This window comes from Macaca thibetana, chromosome 7 (assembly GCF_024542745.1).
Source record: "Macaca thibetana thibetana isolate TM-01 chromosome 7, ASM2454274v1, whole genome shotgun sequence".
Lineage (NCBI taxonomy): Eukaryota > Metazoa > Chordata > Mammalia > Primates > Cercopithecidae > Macaca > Macaca thibetana.
This window is the reverse complement of record NC_065584.1, coordinates 153,660,326-153,676,746: the sequence shown is the minus strand read 5'-3', so window position 1 is coordinate 153,676,746 and position 16,421 is coordinate 153,660,326. Positions and strand designations below refer to the sequence as shown.

The following is a 16,421-nucleotide window of genomic DNA, read 5'->3' as shown; positions in this document are numbered from 1 at the left end:
AGACGCCCCCTGCCATGCACACACTGCAAGAAGTGGTGGGCCTCTTCTGTTTACCCACCTCCAGCTTTCTGCCCATCAGCTCTCCTTGAGGCTATAGACCATGCAACTGAAGGACCAAATGCCACCTTCAGCTCAGAAACCTTCCATGGTTCCCGACTGCCTAGCTCAAGAGCAATGGACGCCTCCCCACGGGTGGAGAATCTTTGGCTTCAGTGGATGCCTGTCTCCAGAATCTGTAGCTTCCAAAGTACTACTCAACTTCCAAGACCATCTGCCCAGAAAATGCACCTGCTTACTTAATCTATAAGGGGCTGTGTGCCCACAGCCTCAATTATCCAAAGGCACACTGTATGTGGGTTAGTGCTGAGGGAGTGTGCCTTGTTCAGCTTGGAGCAAATGCTCTGTTTATCATGTTGTCTTGAGAGGGGCCACAGCTAGGCATTCTAGTCCAGCGGTGTGGCCTTATGTAAACATGGGCGGTTGAAAGTGATGGGATAAGCAAGCCAAATCTACCAACAGAGATGCCATTTTTATTTTATTCTTCCTGAGCAGCAGAGCCCGTGATTAATGATCTCTTGGCCTGCTTTGGATGTGGACACACCCAGTGTGGCATCCTGCTCCTGCCCCTCCTTAACTGTGCAATAGTGGACTCTAAGTCCTCTGCGGTAGTGGACCTCACTTTGCTCATCTCTAAAATGAGAGCAATCATTTCTCCCTCTCAGAACTGGTTCAAGCAAACTAGATGATGGTAAAACACCTAATGCAGTATCTGGAAGACGGAAATTGCATATACATGGAAATTCTCATTAGTGTTGTGACTTCGACCCAAGCCAAAGTCCGTAATCACATTACGATGCAAAATCTATTAGAATATATTATACCACTCTCCAGTCACACCTCCTGTTCTGCTTTCCTAGTGAAGAGCCACGATGGCAGCAGGTTTCTGGACTCATCCAGAGGACCAGTCTCCCCCTGGCCCCTTCATGGCCTCTTCTATCTGCTTTAATCTCTCTGTTGGCCAATTTCAAATCCAGGGTCCTCCTTCACAGTAATTCTCAAGTACACATTCTCCTTCCTTCTCCCTCTAACCTTTCATTCTACTGACTCTAAGAATATCCCATCCCTGGGTGACAGAAGCCAGCTACCTGTTTCCTGCCCTCCTGCATCAGGGCAGCAAAGTGAACATTGCTGAAGAAAAGCTTTTCAGAAGGCAGGTCCATCCCTGGGAATCCCTTGCTCAACACTCTTTGATGGCTCCCCATTGTGCATAAGTTAACTTACTTAACCTTCCTCTCAACCCCATGAGTATGAAATATTATTATCATAATTCCTATTTGATAAATAAATTGAGGTACAGAGAAGTTAAGCAGCTTGTCTAAGATCATATAATAAGTGATGGAACTGAGATTTGAACTTAGGTAGCTTGTACTTAGAGTCTTAAATACTACACGATGATGCATTATACATATAGTGGAGTATAATGCAGCCACTAAAAATGACACTATAAGTACAGTGAGTTACCACTTCACACCCATTAGGATGGCTATTATCAAAAAGCAGAATAGGCCGGGCGCGGTGGCTCACGCCTGTAATCCCAGCACTTTGGGAGGCCGAGGCGGGCGGATCACAAGGTCAGGAGATCGAGACCACGGTGAAACCCCGTCTCTACTAAAAATACAAAAAATTAGCCGGGCGCGGTTGTGGGCGACTGTAGTCCCAGCTACTCGGGAGGCTGAGGCAGGAGAATGGCGTGAACCCGGGAGGCGGAGCTTGCAGTGAGCCGAGATCGCGCCACTGCACTCCAGCCTGGGCGACAGAGCGAGACTCCGTCTCAAAAAAAAAAAAAAAAAAGAAAAAAAAAAGCAGAATAGAAGGCCAAGCACAGTGGCTCACGCCTGTAATCTCAGCACTTTGGGAGGCCAAGGCGGGTGGATCACTTGAGGCCAGGAGATCGAGACCAGCCTGGCCAACATGGTGAAACCCTATTTCTACAAAAAATACAAAAATTAGTGGGCATGGTGGCAGGCACCTGTAGTCCCAGCTACTCAGGAGACTGAGGCTGGAGAATCACTTGAACCTGGGAGGTGGAAGCTGCAATGAGCTGAAATCATGCCATTGCTCTCCAGCCTGGGTGACAGAGCGAGACTCCATCTCAGAAAAAAAAAACAAAATGCAGAAAATAAGTGTTAGCAAGAATGTGGAGAACTTGGACCACCTGTACATTACTGGTAGGAATGTAAAATAATGCAGCCATTGTGGAAAACAGTAAGGCAGTTCCTTAAAAACTTAAAAATAGAATTACCATGTCATCAAGCAATTCCCCTTGAAGAATTGAAAGCAGGGACTCAAAGAGATATTTGTGCACCAATGTTCATAGCAGCATTAATCACGATAGTTAACAGGTAGAAACAGCCCAAATGTCCACTAATTAGTGAATGGATAAACAAAATATGGCATATACCTACAATGGAATATTATTCAGCCTTAAAAAGGAATAAAATTCTGTCACATGCTATGACATGGATGAAGCTTGAAGATACTATACTAAGTGACATAAGCCAGATACAAAATGACAAATATTGTATAATCCCACTTAGATGAGGTGCCTAGAGAAGTCAGATTCTTAGAGACAGAATGTATGAATAGAATGGTGGTTGCCAGGGACTAGGGGAGGAGGAATGGGGAATCAGTATTCAGTGGGCACAGAGTTTCAATGGAAGGATGAAAAGGTTATGGAGATGGAGGGTGGTGATGGTTGTACAGGAATGTGAATGTATTTAATGCCACTGACCTGTACACTTAAAAATGGTTAAGATGGCAAATTTTACATTATGTATATTTTACCATAATAAAAAAATGATACTGTAAAGCAATATATTTTTACATTTCAAAATGTTCATTTTTGTAAGTGAAAAAAGGCAGTATGTATAGTATAATCCCATTTTGTTAAAAAAAAAAGGTGTGTGGGGTGTGTATGTGCAACCAGTTAGAAGGCAATATAGCAAAATGTTAGGGGTGATTTTTGTGTTCCTTCTTATACCACTCTGTATTGTCTCCAATGTTCAGAGTGAGCTTATACTGCGATGAAAAGGAAAAAACAACATTTTTTTTTTTTTCAAACATAGAAAAGAACAAAAGAAGGTTCTGGCCTCTGGTAAGTTGAATAGAAGGCATTTGTCTCCTGTGCCAGAGCCCCCCTTTTCTCCCCACTGCCCCAGAAAGGGAGGCAGGGATCAGACAGAGAGACTGAGGACTGGGGGAGAGATGAGAGGGAATGAAGTGTCAGCCTCACCTGGAGAAACCAGTCCCAGGCTGGGCTCAGGAGGCCGGGATGGCACCTCCAGGCCTGCCAAGGTGAAATGGCCAGTTCTCACTGAGGCCCCCACTGCTCTCCCCACCGCAGCCTACACCCAGGAAGAGCCCTTACCATCGATGTCATACACCTGGAAGAGGAATTTGAGTTTGTCCATGGGGCTGCCGTGGATGAGCAGGGCCAGTGCCTCCTGCAGCTCCTGGAGGGTGATGGTGCCACTTCTATCGGAGTCAAATAGGGCAAAGAATCGCTCTGCAAAGAAGGACTGTGGGCGAGAAGGGTGGAAGACAGCACAACTGTGGCCGCAGGGCCTGGGCTTTGAATTCGTTCACTATCTCCCTGTGTCTGGGGTGGTGGTGGGGGGCTGCACCATGGGGTGGTGGTGTTCAGGCAGGACTCAGGTGCCTGAACACCCATCGTGATCCGCTCTAGTGGAAGACCTGTTCCGAGCCCTGCAGTAAGGATGGGCTTGATTTGGGCTTCAGGCTCCCTTCAGGCACTGGGCTTTGTAATTTGTGTGGGCTCTTTGCCCCCTACATACAATCACCCCCACCAGCCTTTAAATCTCAGCCTCTGGGTGGCCCCTTAACCAACATGGGAAAGGGTCAGACAGAGGGTCCTCCTGCAGGCTCCTTCCAGCCCTGTCTCACCCCACTTGGGGTGAGTGCAAGGGATGAGTGAATCTGGGAAGGACTTACAGATTTCACTGGAAGGTCTGAGTCCTTTCTTTTGCTTGTTCTTAAGGCTGCCTACATTTTATACTTAAGGCTTGTTCTTTTTTTTTTTTTTTTTTTTTTTTTGAGACAGAGTCTCGCTCTGTCACCCAGGCTGGAGTGCAGTGGTGCCATATTGGCTCACTGCAAGCTCTGCCTCCTGGGTTCACGCCATTCTCCTGCCTCAGCCTCCCAAGTAGCTGGGACTACAGGCGCCCGCCACCACACCTGCCTAATTTTTTGTATTTTTTAGTAGAGACGGGGTTTCACCGTGTTAGCCAGGATGGTCTCGATCTCCTGACCTCGTGATCCACCCACCTCGGCCTCCCAAAGTGCTGGGATTACAGGCATGAGCTACCACGCCCAGCCAAAGCTTGTTCTGAATCACCAGTTCCCTCATTCATTCACTGAGCAGTCTTGTGCTGTGTAGCCTCTGCCTGCCAGGCCTGGTGTTAGACCCTGGGAGCACAGAAATTAAGAAGACAGGCTTGGATGGGTGTCCCAAAGATGCTGTGTCCTGGGATGCTCCCCTGAAGGCAGGGAGAGGACCCTGTGGAGCTCTAGTGTCTGACTTAATAAAACCATGAGGGGCTCACAAGTATGAGGTATAGGCCGAAGGCTGCTGTGGACTGACAACCTTGCCTTGGCTTTCTTCTTCATCCCAGAATCCCTGGGTAGTACTTTTATCAGTCTCTACCATCCCGAATGCTCTTTGTCTTAAGATGTTTTACACCCTCCCATTTGGATGAGATTATCTCATTAGGCAGAATGGGATTTTTTCCTTTTTCATATTTGCTGTGGGAGGAGGCGTGGCGTTAGAGTTCTGAGTAGTATCCCCAGGACCAGCAGGGGAGGGTCCTTCTGATTCAAGCAGGGCATTCAGATGCTCATCGGCTAGTCCCTGTCAAGGACCAGGCCACTATTCAATGCCAGTCCCGAGGACAGCTGGGAGAGGCTGGCGTTTTAGGCTCAGTCCTCTCTTCTCTGCTGATGTCTCCTGTGTGTCAGGACATGCAGGCTGTGTGGAGTGGGCAGGGTAGCTGTGGAGCCTGGAGGACTGGGAACAGTGTGCCATGGCAGACAGGGCTTTAATGGGTATAGACCATTGACAAGCTTATCTTGAGAGGAAGCTTAAGTCAGAGCATCCACTCTGCCCATGAGCCTAGTGGAAATTGTGAGGTTAATCATAATGCTTAAGATTTGACAAGCTACTGACTTCCAACTTCATGTGTTGTTTCGAAGACCCAGGAGGCTATGGCTTCTAAGAGGAATGGGAGGGTGCCAGAAACATCCCGCCAGCCCTGCTACAAGGTGGAGACCTCAGGAACCCCAGGGAGCTCCCTTTCCCTCCTTGTAAGGGCTATGCCCTGAGAACCAGAGCACATAACAATAAATGCAGGGCTTCCGCCTTGGTCCAACACTTGCCTCTTTCACATGCAGAGCTGATTTGAATTCTTGCAAGCTGATCTGCCCATCTTCTCCCGCAATGGTCTTAAACTGCTGAGTCACCCACCGGAGCCACCTGGCATCCTCCTCGGCACTCATGGTGCTGGGAGGCAAAGGAAACAGGTTTATGGGCTTGGGGTGGCCAAAGCTTTATGAGGTCTCATGGTGGTCCTAGGGCCTCCGCCTTGCTCTAACTAGGGCCTTAGGCCTCTCCGAGTTGAATTGGGTCAATCAGTTCTGGCTGTGGATTGGAGCTTCCCACAGCCGTTTCTCCTCCTCTCTAAGCCTCAGTCTTCCTCTTATCCTGAGTTGGCTGGCCCAGGCTTGCTTCTCTTTAGGTTCTGAAATGACAGGGCCTGAGTGAGGTGGACCCACACTGTGGGGATCAGGTCAGAGAGTGGCATGCTGCAACTGCATTAATTAACATCATGACAACAATGACTTTCCATCTTGCGTTTACACAGATCTTTATGGCTTTCCAAATATTTCCCAACACCACTACTTCCTTTGGTCTCTCTGACAGCCTCGTGGGCTCAGACATTTTGCAGAGAAGAAATAGGCCCAGAGCAATTAAGTAACTTAGCTAAATGTATTCAGCAAGTTAGAGACAGAGACAGAATTCAAATTCAAGTCCAGCATTTTCTTCCATTCTGCCCCACCCAAAGCCTCCACCCTCTGCTTAAATGCTTGTAGTACAAGATGGACCAAGCCAGGATTCAGCCCTCAGGTCTTAACTCTTCAGGCCCAGGTTGTCTTCTATGATGGCACCAGGATATTGGCTGTCTAAAACCCTCACAGGTGGGCTGTCTGTACTGTGATCTGAACAGAGGTGAGTGATGAAATTAGGACACTTCCGTGGCATCAGGACCCAGGAAACCAAAATTGAGGCAGTGAGTGAGGAGTTACAGATTCTTGTTACTGTAAATGTCCGCCTAGGAGAATGGCCTTGTCTATAGCTCAGAAGTGTAACATAACCCTAAATGAGTTAGCTACAGTAATCCTCATTCTTTGTGGATTTTGTATTTGCAAACCTGCCTACTTCCTAAAATTCATGTGTAACCCCTGAATCAGTACTCACAGCCCATCTGTAGTCATCTGTGGACATGCACAGAGCAGTGGAAACTGAGTGACCCACTGGTTTACCCCCCACTGAGGCTGAGCAAGGCAACGATGCATGCTTTCTTGTTTCAGCTCTCAGACAGTAAGTGTCCTTTTCCTGATCTATCTAGTACTACATTTTTCACACTTTTGTGTTTTTTGTTGGTGTTTTCACTGTTTAAAACAGCCCCCAACCATAATGTTGCGGTGCTGTCTAGTATTTCTAAGCGAGCAAAGACTGTACTGTGCAGTATGGAGGAAGTACGTGTCAGGCACAAGTGACAGTGCTATTGGCCATGAGTTCAATGCCAACGAATCAACAATACATATTTTAAAGATGTCTTTAAATAGAAACACACATAGAACAAGGCGACTTATTGATCGTTTGACAAAAATATTGTGCCCTGAGGCTCACATGAGCCTAACTATATTTCCTTCTAAGAACAATGGTTCCAAATTCACTAATTTGGTGTTTGAAGTGACTTTATGGAACATGAATGAGAATTGATTTTATTTTTAAAGATTAAATAAATGTTAAAAATAAATGTACCAGTTTTCACATAAGCAACTAGACGAAGAATAAAATACATATCACACAAATGTAAGTACATACTACTAAATATAAAGTCAGAAATTAATGTATTAGAAAATCAAAAAAAGTCAAAATAATACATTTATTTCAATTATGGAAATGGTTTTACAGATGTATGCATATAATACTTCTCCCTTATCTGTGGGGGATACTTTTTAAGCCCCTTAGTGGATGCCTGAAACTGCAGATAGTAGCAAACCCTATACAGACTATGTGTTTCCTATATAATACATTCCTATGATAAAGTTTAATTTGTAAATTAGCTACAGTAAGAAATTAACAATAACTAATAAAATAGAACAATTATAACAATGTACAATATACTGTAATACAAGTTATGTAAATGCGGTCTCTCTCTCTGAAAATATGTGATTTTACTGTACTCACCCTTCTTCTTCTTGAGATCTGTGGATCTGATAACAGAGAGAGCAACTAAGTGACTGAGGGGTGGGCAGCGTGTATAGCGTGGATTCACTGAACCAAGGCGGGACAGAGCAGAAAGGCTCGAGATTTCATCAGGCTACTCAGAATGGCTGCAATTTAAAACCTATGAACTGTTGATTCTAGAATTTTTCATGGGATATTTTTGACCTTGGTTGACCATGGGTAACAAACCATAGAAAGTGAAACTGTGTATAACAGGAGGCTATACTGTCCCTCAATACTCATCAAATTACTCTTTTCCTTTTTCTTTATTTTTTAAAAATCATGGTCTTATTTTTTATGCGAGGACAAATCATAGTAAATTAAAGGGAAATTTAAGAATATTTTAAAAGAAATAACAATTTTAGGTAGGCAAATCAGGAAGATAACCATCATACAAGCCAAGGCTATATGATTCTTCCACAAGCCCCAGGGTAAGACATTGATGCCATGGTTTGTCAAATATTCCTTGTCAGTACACATTGGGTAGCCACAGGTATTGTTTACTATTTCACTGAGTCCTGGGCAGAAGTTTTGTTCCAAAAATTCATTAGGCAGCAAAGCTGTAAAACCAGAATGCTGAAATACTTAAACCATAACAGCCAAGATGCAATGGTTGCGAGATTTACTAACAGACCTGAAAAAACCATCATAAACACAAAAGAGATGGTCATGAGAAGCATTGCTATGGAAACCACACTGACCTGCTGCTATGGCCAGTGCCAAATAAGTCATCATCATGAGGGTAAACATCATGATGAAGAAGGTGTCCACCTTTGTATTTAATCCTAACAAGATTAGGATTATTATACAGCATTATTTTTATAATGCAGGTATCATTACACAGGTAAATATAATACTTGGTAACATCTTGCTGGGTAGTAAATTAGCTAACAGTTTTCCAAAGAAATAAGATGACACTCTGTAGTATCCACTAAGATATCTGTGTATAAAGAGCTTCTCTAGCACAAAGAGAGCTCTATGACCGATATGCTGCTGAAACACTGGCTGGTGGTCAAGAAGAGAACCCTGGCTCTATTCGGGATTTCAGTAGAATCATTTTTTAGCCCAAAGTAAACGGCACCTATAACCAGCCTTAGTATGGTTGTGACAATGACCTGAGCTATGGAGGCTGGGGATTTACCCAGCAAGTTTTTGAATAAATGTATGAAAACACATCTGAGAGAAGGAGGTGGCATAGGTGACCTTGAAAGCTGAGATCTTCTTCTTTTTCTTACCCTCTGAGAGTTGATCTAATTCAGCTTTTGTTTCTCTGTTGAAGGAGGAGTTGACATAAAACTCAGCTAATTTTTCTGTGAGTGGCTTATCTCTCTTAGCAGTCTCCATCGTCTCCATGGCTTCACGGTCTTCTTCCTCTCTATTTAATACCACAGCAGTGAATCTCCATTAATGACACCCAGGAAGAAGCCTGCAGGGTTATTATTGAACTCATAGTGGTAACCAGTTGACGCAAAGTACCCCAAGGCCTCCTAAGCAGACCCATGGAACATTCCTCTTCCTGAGGCCAATAAGGTGAGGCTATCAAACAACTTGAAGATGGAATATCGAGGCTGATGAATGGGGAGAAGATGATTGTTCATCCCTGCTTAGACATCCTTTTCGGGGACAAAAAGGTCAGCATTTGCTGTGCTTGAGTCCAATCCAGTTGTGGGCTCATCCAAGAACAAGATGAGAGGATCAGTAATAGGCTCCATTCCTATACTAGTCCTTTTTCTTTTTCCTTCTGACACACTGCAGATAAATTGAATTCTAACCTTGAAATCTACTGCTTTATCCAGACCTAACTCTTGAATGACCATATTTATCTATTCATTTTTTTCACGATTCATCACAGTTGTTGGAAGCTGAAGAGCTTCCGAGAACTGTAAATGTTCTCTCACTGTTGGGGTGCTCATCATGACATCATCTTGTGACATGTAACCTGAATTACATTTGAAATTGGTAGGTTGAGGTGCTGTGTTCATCAGAATGTCTCCAGATAATACACGTGGGTCTTTCCTTGAAACTAAGACATCTTATAATGCCTCCACTTGTGGGTCCTAGAATGGCACTGAGGCCAGGTTTCACGATCCCATTGGTATTCAATTGTATTTGTTTCTCAACTGGCTTTTGACCATGTAGAAAGCTGCTCTTCACTTTTTCTCGAAAACAGATGTTATGAAAACACAGCTCTTTCAGTAAATGCTTTCAGGTCTTTGGAGGTCATCTTGGGTAAGCCACTGGTGTTTCTTTGTGACATTGGGATAAAAACTTCGACATTACTGGAAGACATCTGGAGAGTTTCTGCCTTTCTTTCCAGACACACACTCTCAGCGCAAATGGCGTTCACTATTTACTCACTCTGCTTAATAGCGCTTGGGTTTATTCGAAGTTTTCAGTCTCAGGATCCATGTGCTCAGAGGCAGAACATTGACCATCATTTATATAAATATTGAGATGAGTCAGCTGGACCTTCCAAACAAACCCTAAAGAAGCAGCTTCCACTTAATAATGCCACCAAGCATGTGCACTGTGCTTTCTAAATCATGAAGAGCTTTCTCGAATTCTCCCAGGCTCCTTTCCAGTCTGCCTCCTTTCATGTCAAAGTATCCATTTTAAATATGCAGATTACGGTACATCAATTATGCCTCAATATAGTGAAAAACAAGTTGGTTCTTTGAAAAAACTAAGAAGAAAAGCATGATTAAGGATAAAAAAGAACAAAACCTCCAAATATACATTAATATTGAGAAAGGCAATAGAACTACAGATAAGGAAAGGGCTACTGAACTATAAGAATACTGTGTGCAAATGTTTGGTGGATTTAGAGAAATGGATTAGCTCCCAAAGAAGGTAACAATCAGAACGGACCAATAATTATTTAAGAATTAAAAATGGCAGTTAGGCCAGGTGCGGTGGCTCACGCCTGTAATCCCAGCACTTTGGGAGGCCGGGGCAGGCAGATCACAAGGTCAAGAGATCAAGACCATCCTGGCCAACATGGTGAAACCCTGTCTCTACTAAAAATACAAAAATTAGCTGGGCATGGTGGCACACGCCTGTAGTCCCAGCTACTTGGGAGGCTGAGGCAGGAGAATCACTTGAACCCGGGAGGCAGAGGTTGCAGTGAGTTGAGATCGCAGATGCTGTCTCAAAAAAAAAAAAGAGAGAATTCAAAAGGGCAGTTAAATGCCAACCATTGAAAATAACGTCAGGACCAGCTTGTTTTTAGAGCCGAGTTCTATCTAATCTTCAAAGAATGATAAACCCAATGGTAAACCATCTTAGATCATAGAAAGAGATAATAAGATTCCCAATTCATTTTACAAAGCAAGCATTACCCATTTCCAATGAAAAGAGCATACGAAAAGGAAATTCTGTACAAGTTTAACTTATACAAAGCTTTAAGTAAAATACAACCGAATTAAATCTAGAAGTTTACTTAAAAAAAAAACAGCCTTAGTTTAGTTAGTTAGAACCTAATTCGTTAGTTAGAATTACTTAGTTTAGTAATGTAAGGATGGGTCATTATCAAGACACCTATCAACATAATTTTTGATGTCAACAAATTAAAGAAGAAAAATAGTTTTTATCATGTCAATAAATGCTAAGGAAGCACCTGATAAAGTTCAACATTCATTCTTATTAAAACTATAAGAAAAATGGGATGAAATTACCTAAACATAGCATGGATGTTTACAAACTAGTAATTTTTTCTCTTGTTCTATGATATTTGCAATGTTTATTTAGTTTCTCTAGTTTAATGCATTATATTCAATCTCCAAATACTAGGTATTAGTGATGGCTAGTTTCTGGGCTCAAGGGAAATAGACCAAAATCATTGATCTATATCTATCTATATTTATATGCATATAAAAATAAATATCTATATCTATATCTATATTCATATTTATTTATATCTTTACTATCTACCTTATTAGCCAAAACAGTTACAAATGGAAATTTTTAAAAATCATATTGATAATTGTTATTAAAAGTTGGATAATTAAATAAATGCTTTTGGCAAAATGTCTATATAGAAGAAAACAATTAGATAACTACTGTATATTATCTTATTTACATTTTCTGATCAAATTATAAATACCTAAATGTAAAAATAAATAAGATAATGAGAATTAGCAGAAATTATAGGAAGTTGTATCATCTTTAAGTAGGGGCACAAGATGGGAATCCCAAAAACATTAAGGAAAATGATCTGTAGATCTGTAGATGTAAAAATTAATTTCTGCATGATAGAAGACAATCAATTCAAAAGACAATAGGCTGAAGGAAAATCTTCGCAATAAGCATGATGGAATGGGCACACCCGTTATAAAATAATAACAGCTGAAAGGGCAACAATAACAGTTAATGCTTTTATTAGGTATTGATAAATTGCAGCTGTGTTAGTGTTCTTTTAACATAGAAGTCCTGTAAGTTTAATAGAAACAAAAACAAACAAACAGAAACCACCGATGGAAAGTAGCAAAAGACATAAAAGGACAATTCATAAGAGAGAACTTATATTGGTTGATAAACATTTGAAAAGATGGTCAATTCACTTCTCATGCCTGGGGAAATGGGATTTATAACAATTATATCTTTTGTAGTTGGGGGAAGAGCTATCAGAATGACAAAAATTCAAAAGATTGGTAATATCCAATACACATAGTGCTGGTGAGAACATGAATTGTACAATCTTTCAGGGAGTTCAATTTTTAGGAATGTATCCTACAAAAATAAAAGTGTTATTACATAATGGCCCGTATCCATCATCCACCCCCTGTGTACTAGATTGCCATTTGAAACAGCTAAGACCGCCCAAGTTGTCTATAATAGTTGTGAATCGATTTGAATAAATACAGTAGCACTGTGTGGAAGGGAATCGTCAGGCTGTCAGCACTGGGCCTTAAAGAGGCAAGACTGGAGGGGAGAAAGAGGATTTCAGTTCCGTGTTGCTTTAAGCCTCAGTATGATTGATCTGATGGTATCCATGAGTATATACCATTCTTGTGATAATCTTTGAAAACTCTTATTTTCAGATAATTATGGATTCACAAACAGGTATGAGGAATAATTCCTTTATTCCATTTCTCTCAATTGTAATATCTCACAAAATTGTAGTACAATATCACAAAGAGGACATTGACATTGACAGAGTCAAGATGCAGAACTTCCCACCACTACAAGACTCTCTCAAGTTGCCGGTTCACAGCCATACCCACATCCCTCCCCGTCCCCTTCCATGGAGAGTGGGCAGTGGGCAAAGTCCTGACTCTCCACTGGGCCTCCTCTGACTGTCCCAGTCAGGAGAAGGAGGGGGTACCTCGTTACTGCCAGGTACGACAATTAAAAAGCAAGCAAGGCTGGGGTTGGTGGCCCACACCTGCAATTCTAACACATTGGGAGGCTGAGGCAGGAGGACTGCTTGAATTAAGGAGTTTGAGACCAGCCTGCACAACATAGTGAGACCTCATCTCTACAAAAACTAAAAAAATTAGCCAGGCATGGTAGCATGCACCTGTGATCCCAGCTACTCTAGAGGCTGGGGTGGGAGGATGGCTTGAGCCTAGAAGGTCGAAGCTATAGTGAACTTTAGTCACACCACTGCACTCCAACCTGGGCAACAGAAAACCCATCCCTAATAAAATAAAATAAAATAAAATAAAATAAAATAAAATAAAATAAAATAAAATAAAATAAAATAAAATAAAATAAAATAAAAAGCAAGCAAACAAAAAATCCCTCTCCATCCCCTGACCTTTAATCCTGTTCCACCAGTGAGCTCTGGCCCGGGAGGTGGCTTCCCAGGGCAGCTTCTCCAAAAGGTGATACCAAGGGTGTTACTGGCCTCTTATCCCCCAGCAAATTAATACCTCAGTAAAACAAACATTTTACACGGCAGAACCTCACCCCAGAACACACCTGTGAGGCAAGTGGCTCAACAGGTACAGCCCACTGATCAGATGAGAACCCGCCCTCCCAAGCGCGGTTCCCAGCTTCAAGGGTCCAGTAACGCAAAAGAGTCTTGTGGGGGTGTGGGTGGTCTTCACTTGGTGGGAGAGGTGCACTGTCAGCCTCTCCCTAGGTTGTGTTCCAGCATAACTGTAATTCCCTATCAGAGCAGCGTTTTCTAGGTTAAAATAAGGGGTTATGGAGACCAAGGTTTCATCATTCAGGTAAAGCCTCCAGGCAGCAGGCTTCAAAGACAATAGAGTGTAAATGTTTCTTATCAGACTTACAGAGTCTGTTCTATCAGTAATTCCACAAGGGAAGAGAGTATAATGAGGCATGTCTGGTCCCTCCTTCCCATTACGGCCCTAACTAGTTTTTCAGGCTAACTTTGGAATGCCCTTTGCTAAGACGATGGGTCCGTTCAGATGGCTGAGGGGCTTGGATTTTTATTTTTGGTTTACAAATATATGTTTTAGTGCGTGTATGGATGTGTGTGTATATATATGCATCTATCATATAGGCTTTAGTGTGTGTATGGATGTGTGTATATATATGCATATATCACATATGCTTTAGTGTGTGTATGTGCATGCATGCTTCAGTTTCCTCATTTATTAAAAGTGTTAGTGATAGCTCACCTTGCAGAGTTGTGACGGTCATAGGACATCTGTCTAGCACCTGATGATTAGGTACGTACACCTTTCTCTTCTCTTTTTCATGCCTATTAACTCACTTCACTTTCCAAGTCAGCAAGTCCTATATGGATTCCCATTTCCCAGAGGGAGCACAGAGAGATGTCCTCCCAGGGCCCCTGCATTGACTTAGGGCAGAGCCGGGCTTAGGTCCCAGGCTTCAGACTCCTCAGGTTCTTCTTGCAGATCACCTGTCCAGGTCCTCACTCTCTTCTCGCCTATAAACTTGTGGTCCTAGTGAGTTACTGGAGCTGCAGGCAGCAAGGAGGGTGCTCCAGGCAGCCCCTGCTAGAGGCCAGTCCAAAGCCCCCAGGGCCCAACTCACTGTGGAGGAGGGGGATGAGATGGGGCATTGAGAGAACCTGTAGCTAGAAGTGTTAAGGGCCAGGGCAATGCCCCCGCCCAGCCTCCCACGGAGATAGGCGAGCTCCTGCAAGCTCCCAGGCAGGGACTCCAGGCCCTCCAGTGTTCCAGGCACTTTACTGAGTTTATTGGCCCCTTCTGTCTTTGGTGCAGCCCAGTGAGGTAGGTATTATTCCTGTCCCTGTGTACTAGAAGCAGCCCACAGCTGGAAGGGAGCTTCCCACCAGAACTTCTCATCCCTCGTGGCTTCAACATGAGCCAAGGAGCCTCTTTTAAGAGCTTCCTAGGTTTTTTCACACCCGCCCCAGAGAACCACTGTCCCGGGCCCAGCCCCACACACTTCTTCCCACCCGCCACCCAGCAATGACTCTGCTTCAACCTTCACTGATGGGACGCTCACTGCCTGTGCAGAAACCAAGCTTTGAGTGCCTGCTTCTCATGTTCCTGAGCTGAAGCCGGCTTCCCATCACTGCTGCCCAAGACATTCACGCTTCCCACTGACTTCTAGCCACCTTTTAGTGGTTTCAAGACAGCCCTCCGCAGCCCAAAAGGGCATTCACCTAACAACTAGCGGTTCCCAAACTGCAATATGTTCTTGCCAGAAACATGAGAGCTTGTAAGTATGTGCATTCTGACCCACCAACCTTGGGGTGGGGCCCAGGAATCTGCACATTTCACCTGCACCCCAGATCTTGTGACCCACGCATGGGTAACCCACCCATGCACCTGGAGAAATGCTGCCCTGGGGGTTAAACACCCTCCACCTTCTTCACCTCTCAGAACCCTCGGGAAGGCATTCCACAAAGCATTCTGGAGAATTCTGGAAAAAGGGCTGCACGCAAGTGCTAACCCAGGGAGGGCAGGGAGGAGGTATCTGCCGTTCACCTCCCACTTCTCAGAAATAAGATCAGTGTGGTGAGCTTGTGAGAGGGGAGAGGTAACTCTGGGAAGGGACTGAGAAGAGACTGGGACAGCCAGAGTGATGTAGATGGTGAGGGAATAGGGAGGGAAGGAAGGTAACACTGTAGGTAGCAGGAAGGAGCTAGGAATCTTCAGATTTCAGAGCTCAAGGGGAACAATGTGCTCACCAGAGGCCAGAATTTACCCTAGGAGACCAGGATTTTAGGTTCAGCCTTGCTTTGCACCAGCTGAATGACCAGCCCACAAGCATCTCTCCAACAAAGGGCTATGACGACTAAATGAGATGCTGTTTGGAAAAGTGCAACTGGAAAGCATTGTACAAATGCTGTATATTGCTATTACACTGACTTGGCCAGTTCTTTATTTTACAGATGAGAAAACAGGCCCAGAGAGGGCTGGCGACTTATCCAAGATTGCCCAGTTTGCTAGTAGCAAGGCAAGAATAGATCTCAGATCTTCTGACTTCTGCCCAAGGCAGACACAGTCACCTTTTATAGATCCCACAAAGGCAAATAATCCCACCTTTCCCTTGTCCCTGGCATGGAAAGCTGGACAAATGAGACACTCACCCTCTACAGCCTTCAGGGCCTATCTGGGCTGGGTCTCCAGACGTGTTCATCTTCTCCTGTCTTCTAGATCACAGGTCCCAGAAAGACTGCTGTCCATAGAGCTGCCGGCACTGTGTAGCCACCCCCCTAACTCCTCCTCTTCCTGACGCCTGAAGACCTGCTCACACCCACAGTCCCTCATAAGACTGGTGGCTGAGTTGGTCTAGAAAAATCCCAACCAGGAAGCATGGAATGCAGTGGGGCAAGAGTTTTATTCGGAAGGATGAGCTGTCTTCCATCTGGCCCAGTATCTTCTCTTTCCTTTCCTCAAAAATACTATGATGAAGCTAGGTTATC

The 16,421-nt window shown here is 43.8% G+C and overlaps 1 protein-coding gene and 1 pseudogene across 1 annotated transcript in view; both read right to left on the bottom strand.

Moving 5' to 3' along the window:
- The window catches only part of NOX5 (NADPH oxidase 5), a 44,599-nt gene extending 28,437 nt beyond the window's left edge, over positions 1 to 16,162 (bottom strand). The window contains 3 exon segments of the mRNA XM_050796376.1: positions 3,428 to 3,578; positions 5,452 to 5,575; positions 16,086 to 16,162. Of these exon segments, the coding sequence (XP_050652333.1) occupies positions 3,428 to 3,578; positions 5,452 to 5,575; positions 16,086 to 16,135 (325 nt within the window). The 5' untranslated portion in view covers positions 16,136 to 16,162.
- On the bottom strand, positions 7,921 to 9,878 carry LOC126958140 (broad substrate specificity ATP-binding cassette transporter ABCG2-like; annotated as a pseudogene).
- Positions 16,163 to 16,421: the final 259 nt, after the last annotated feature.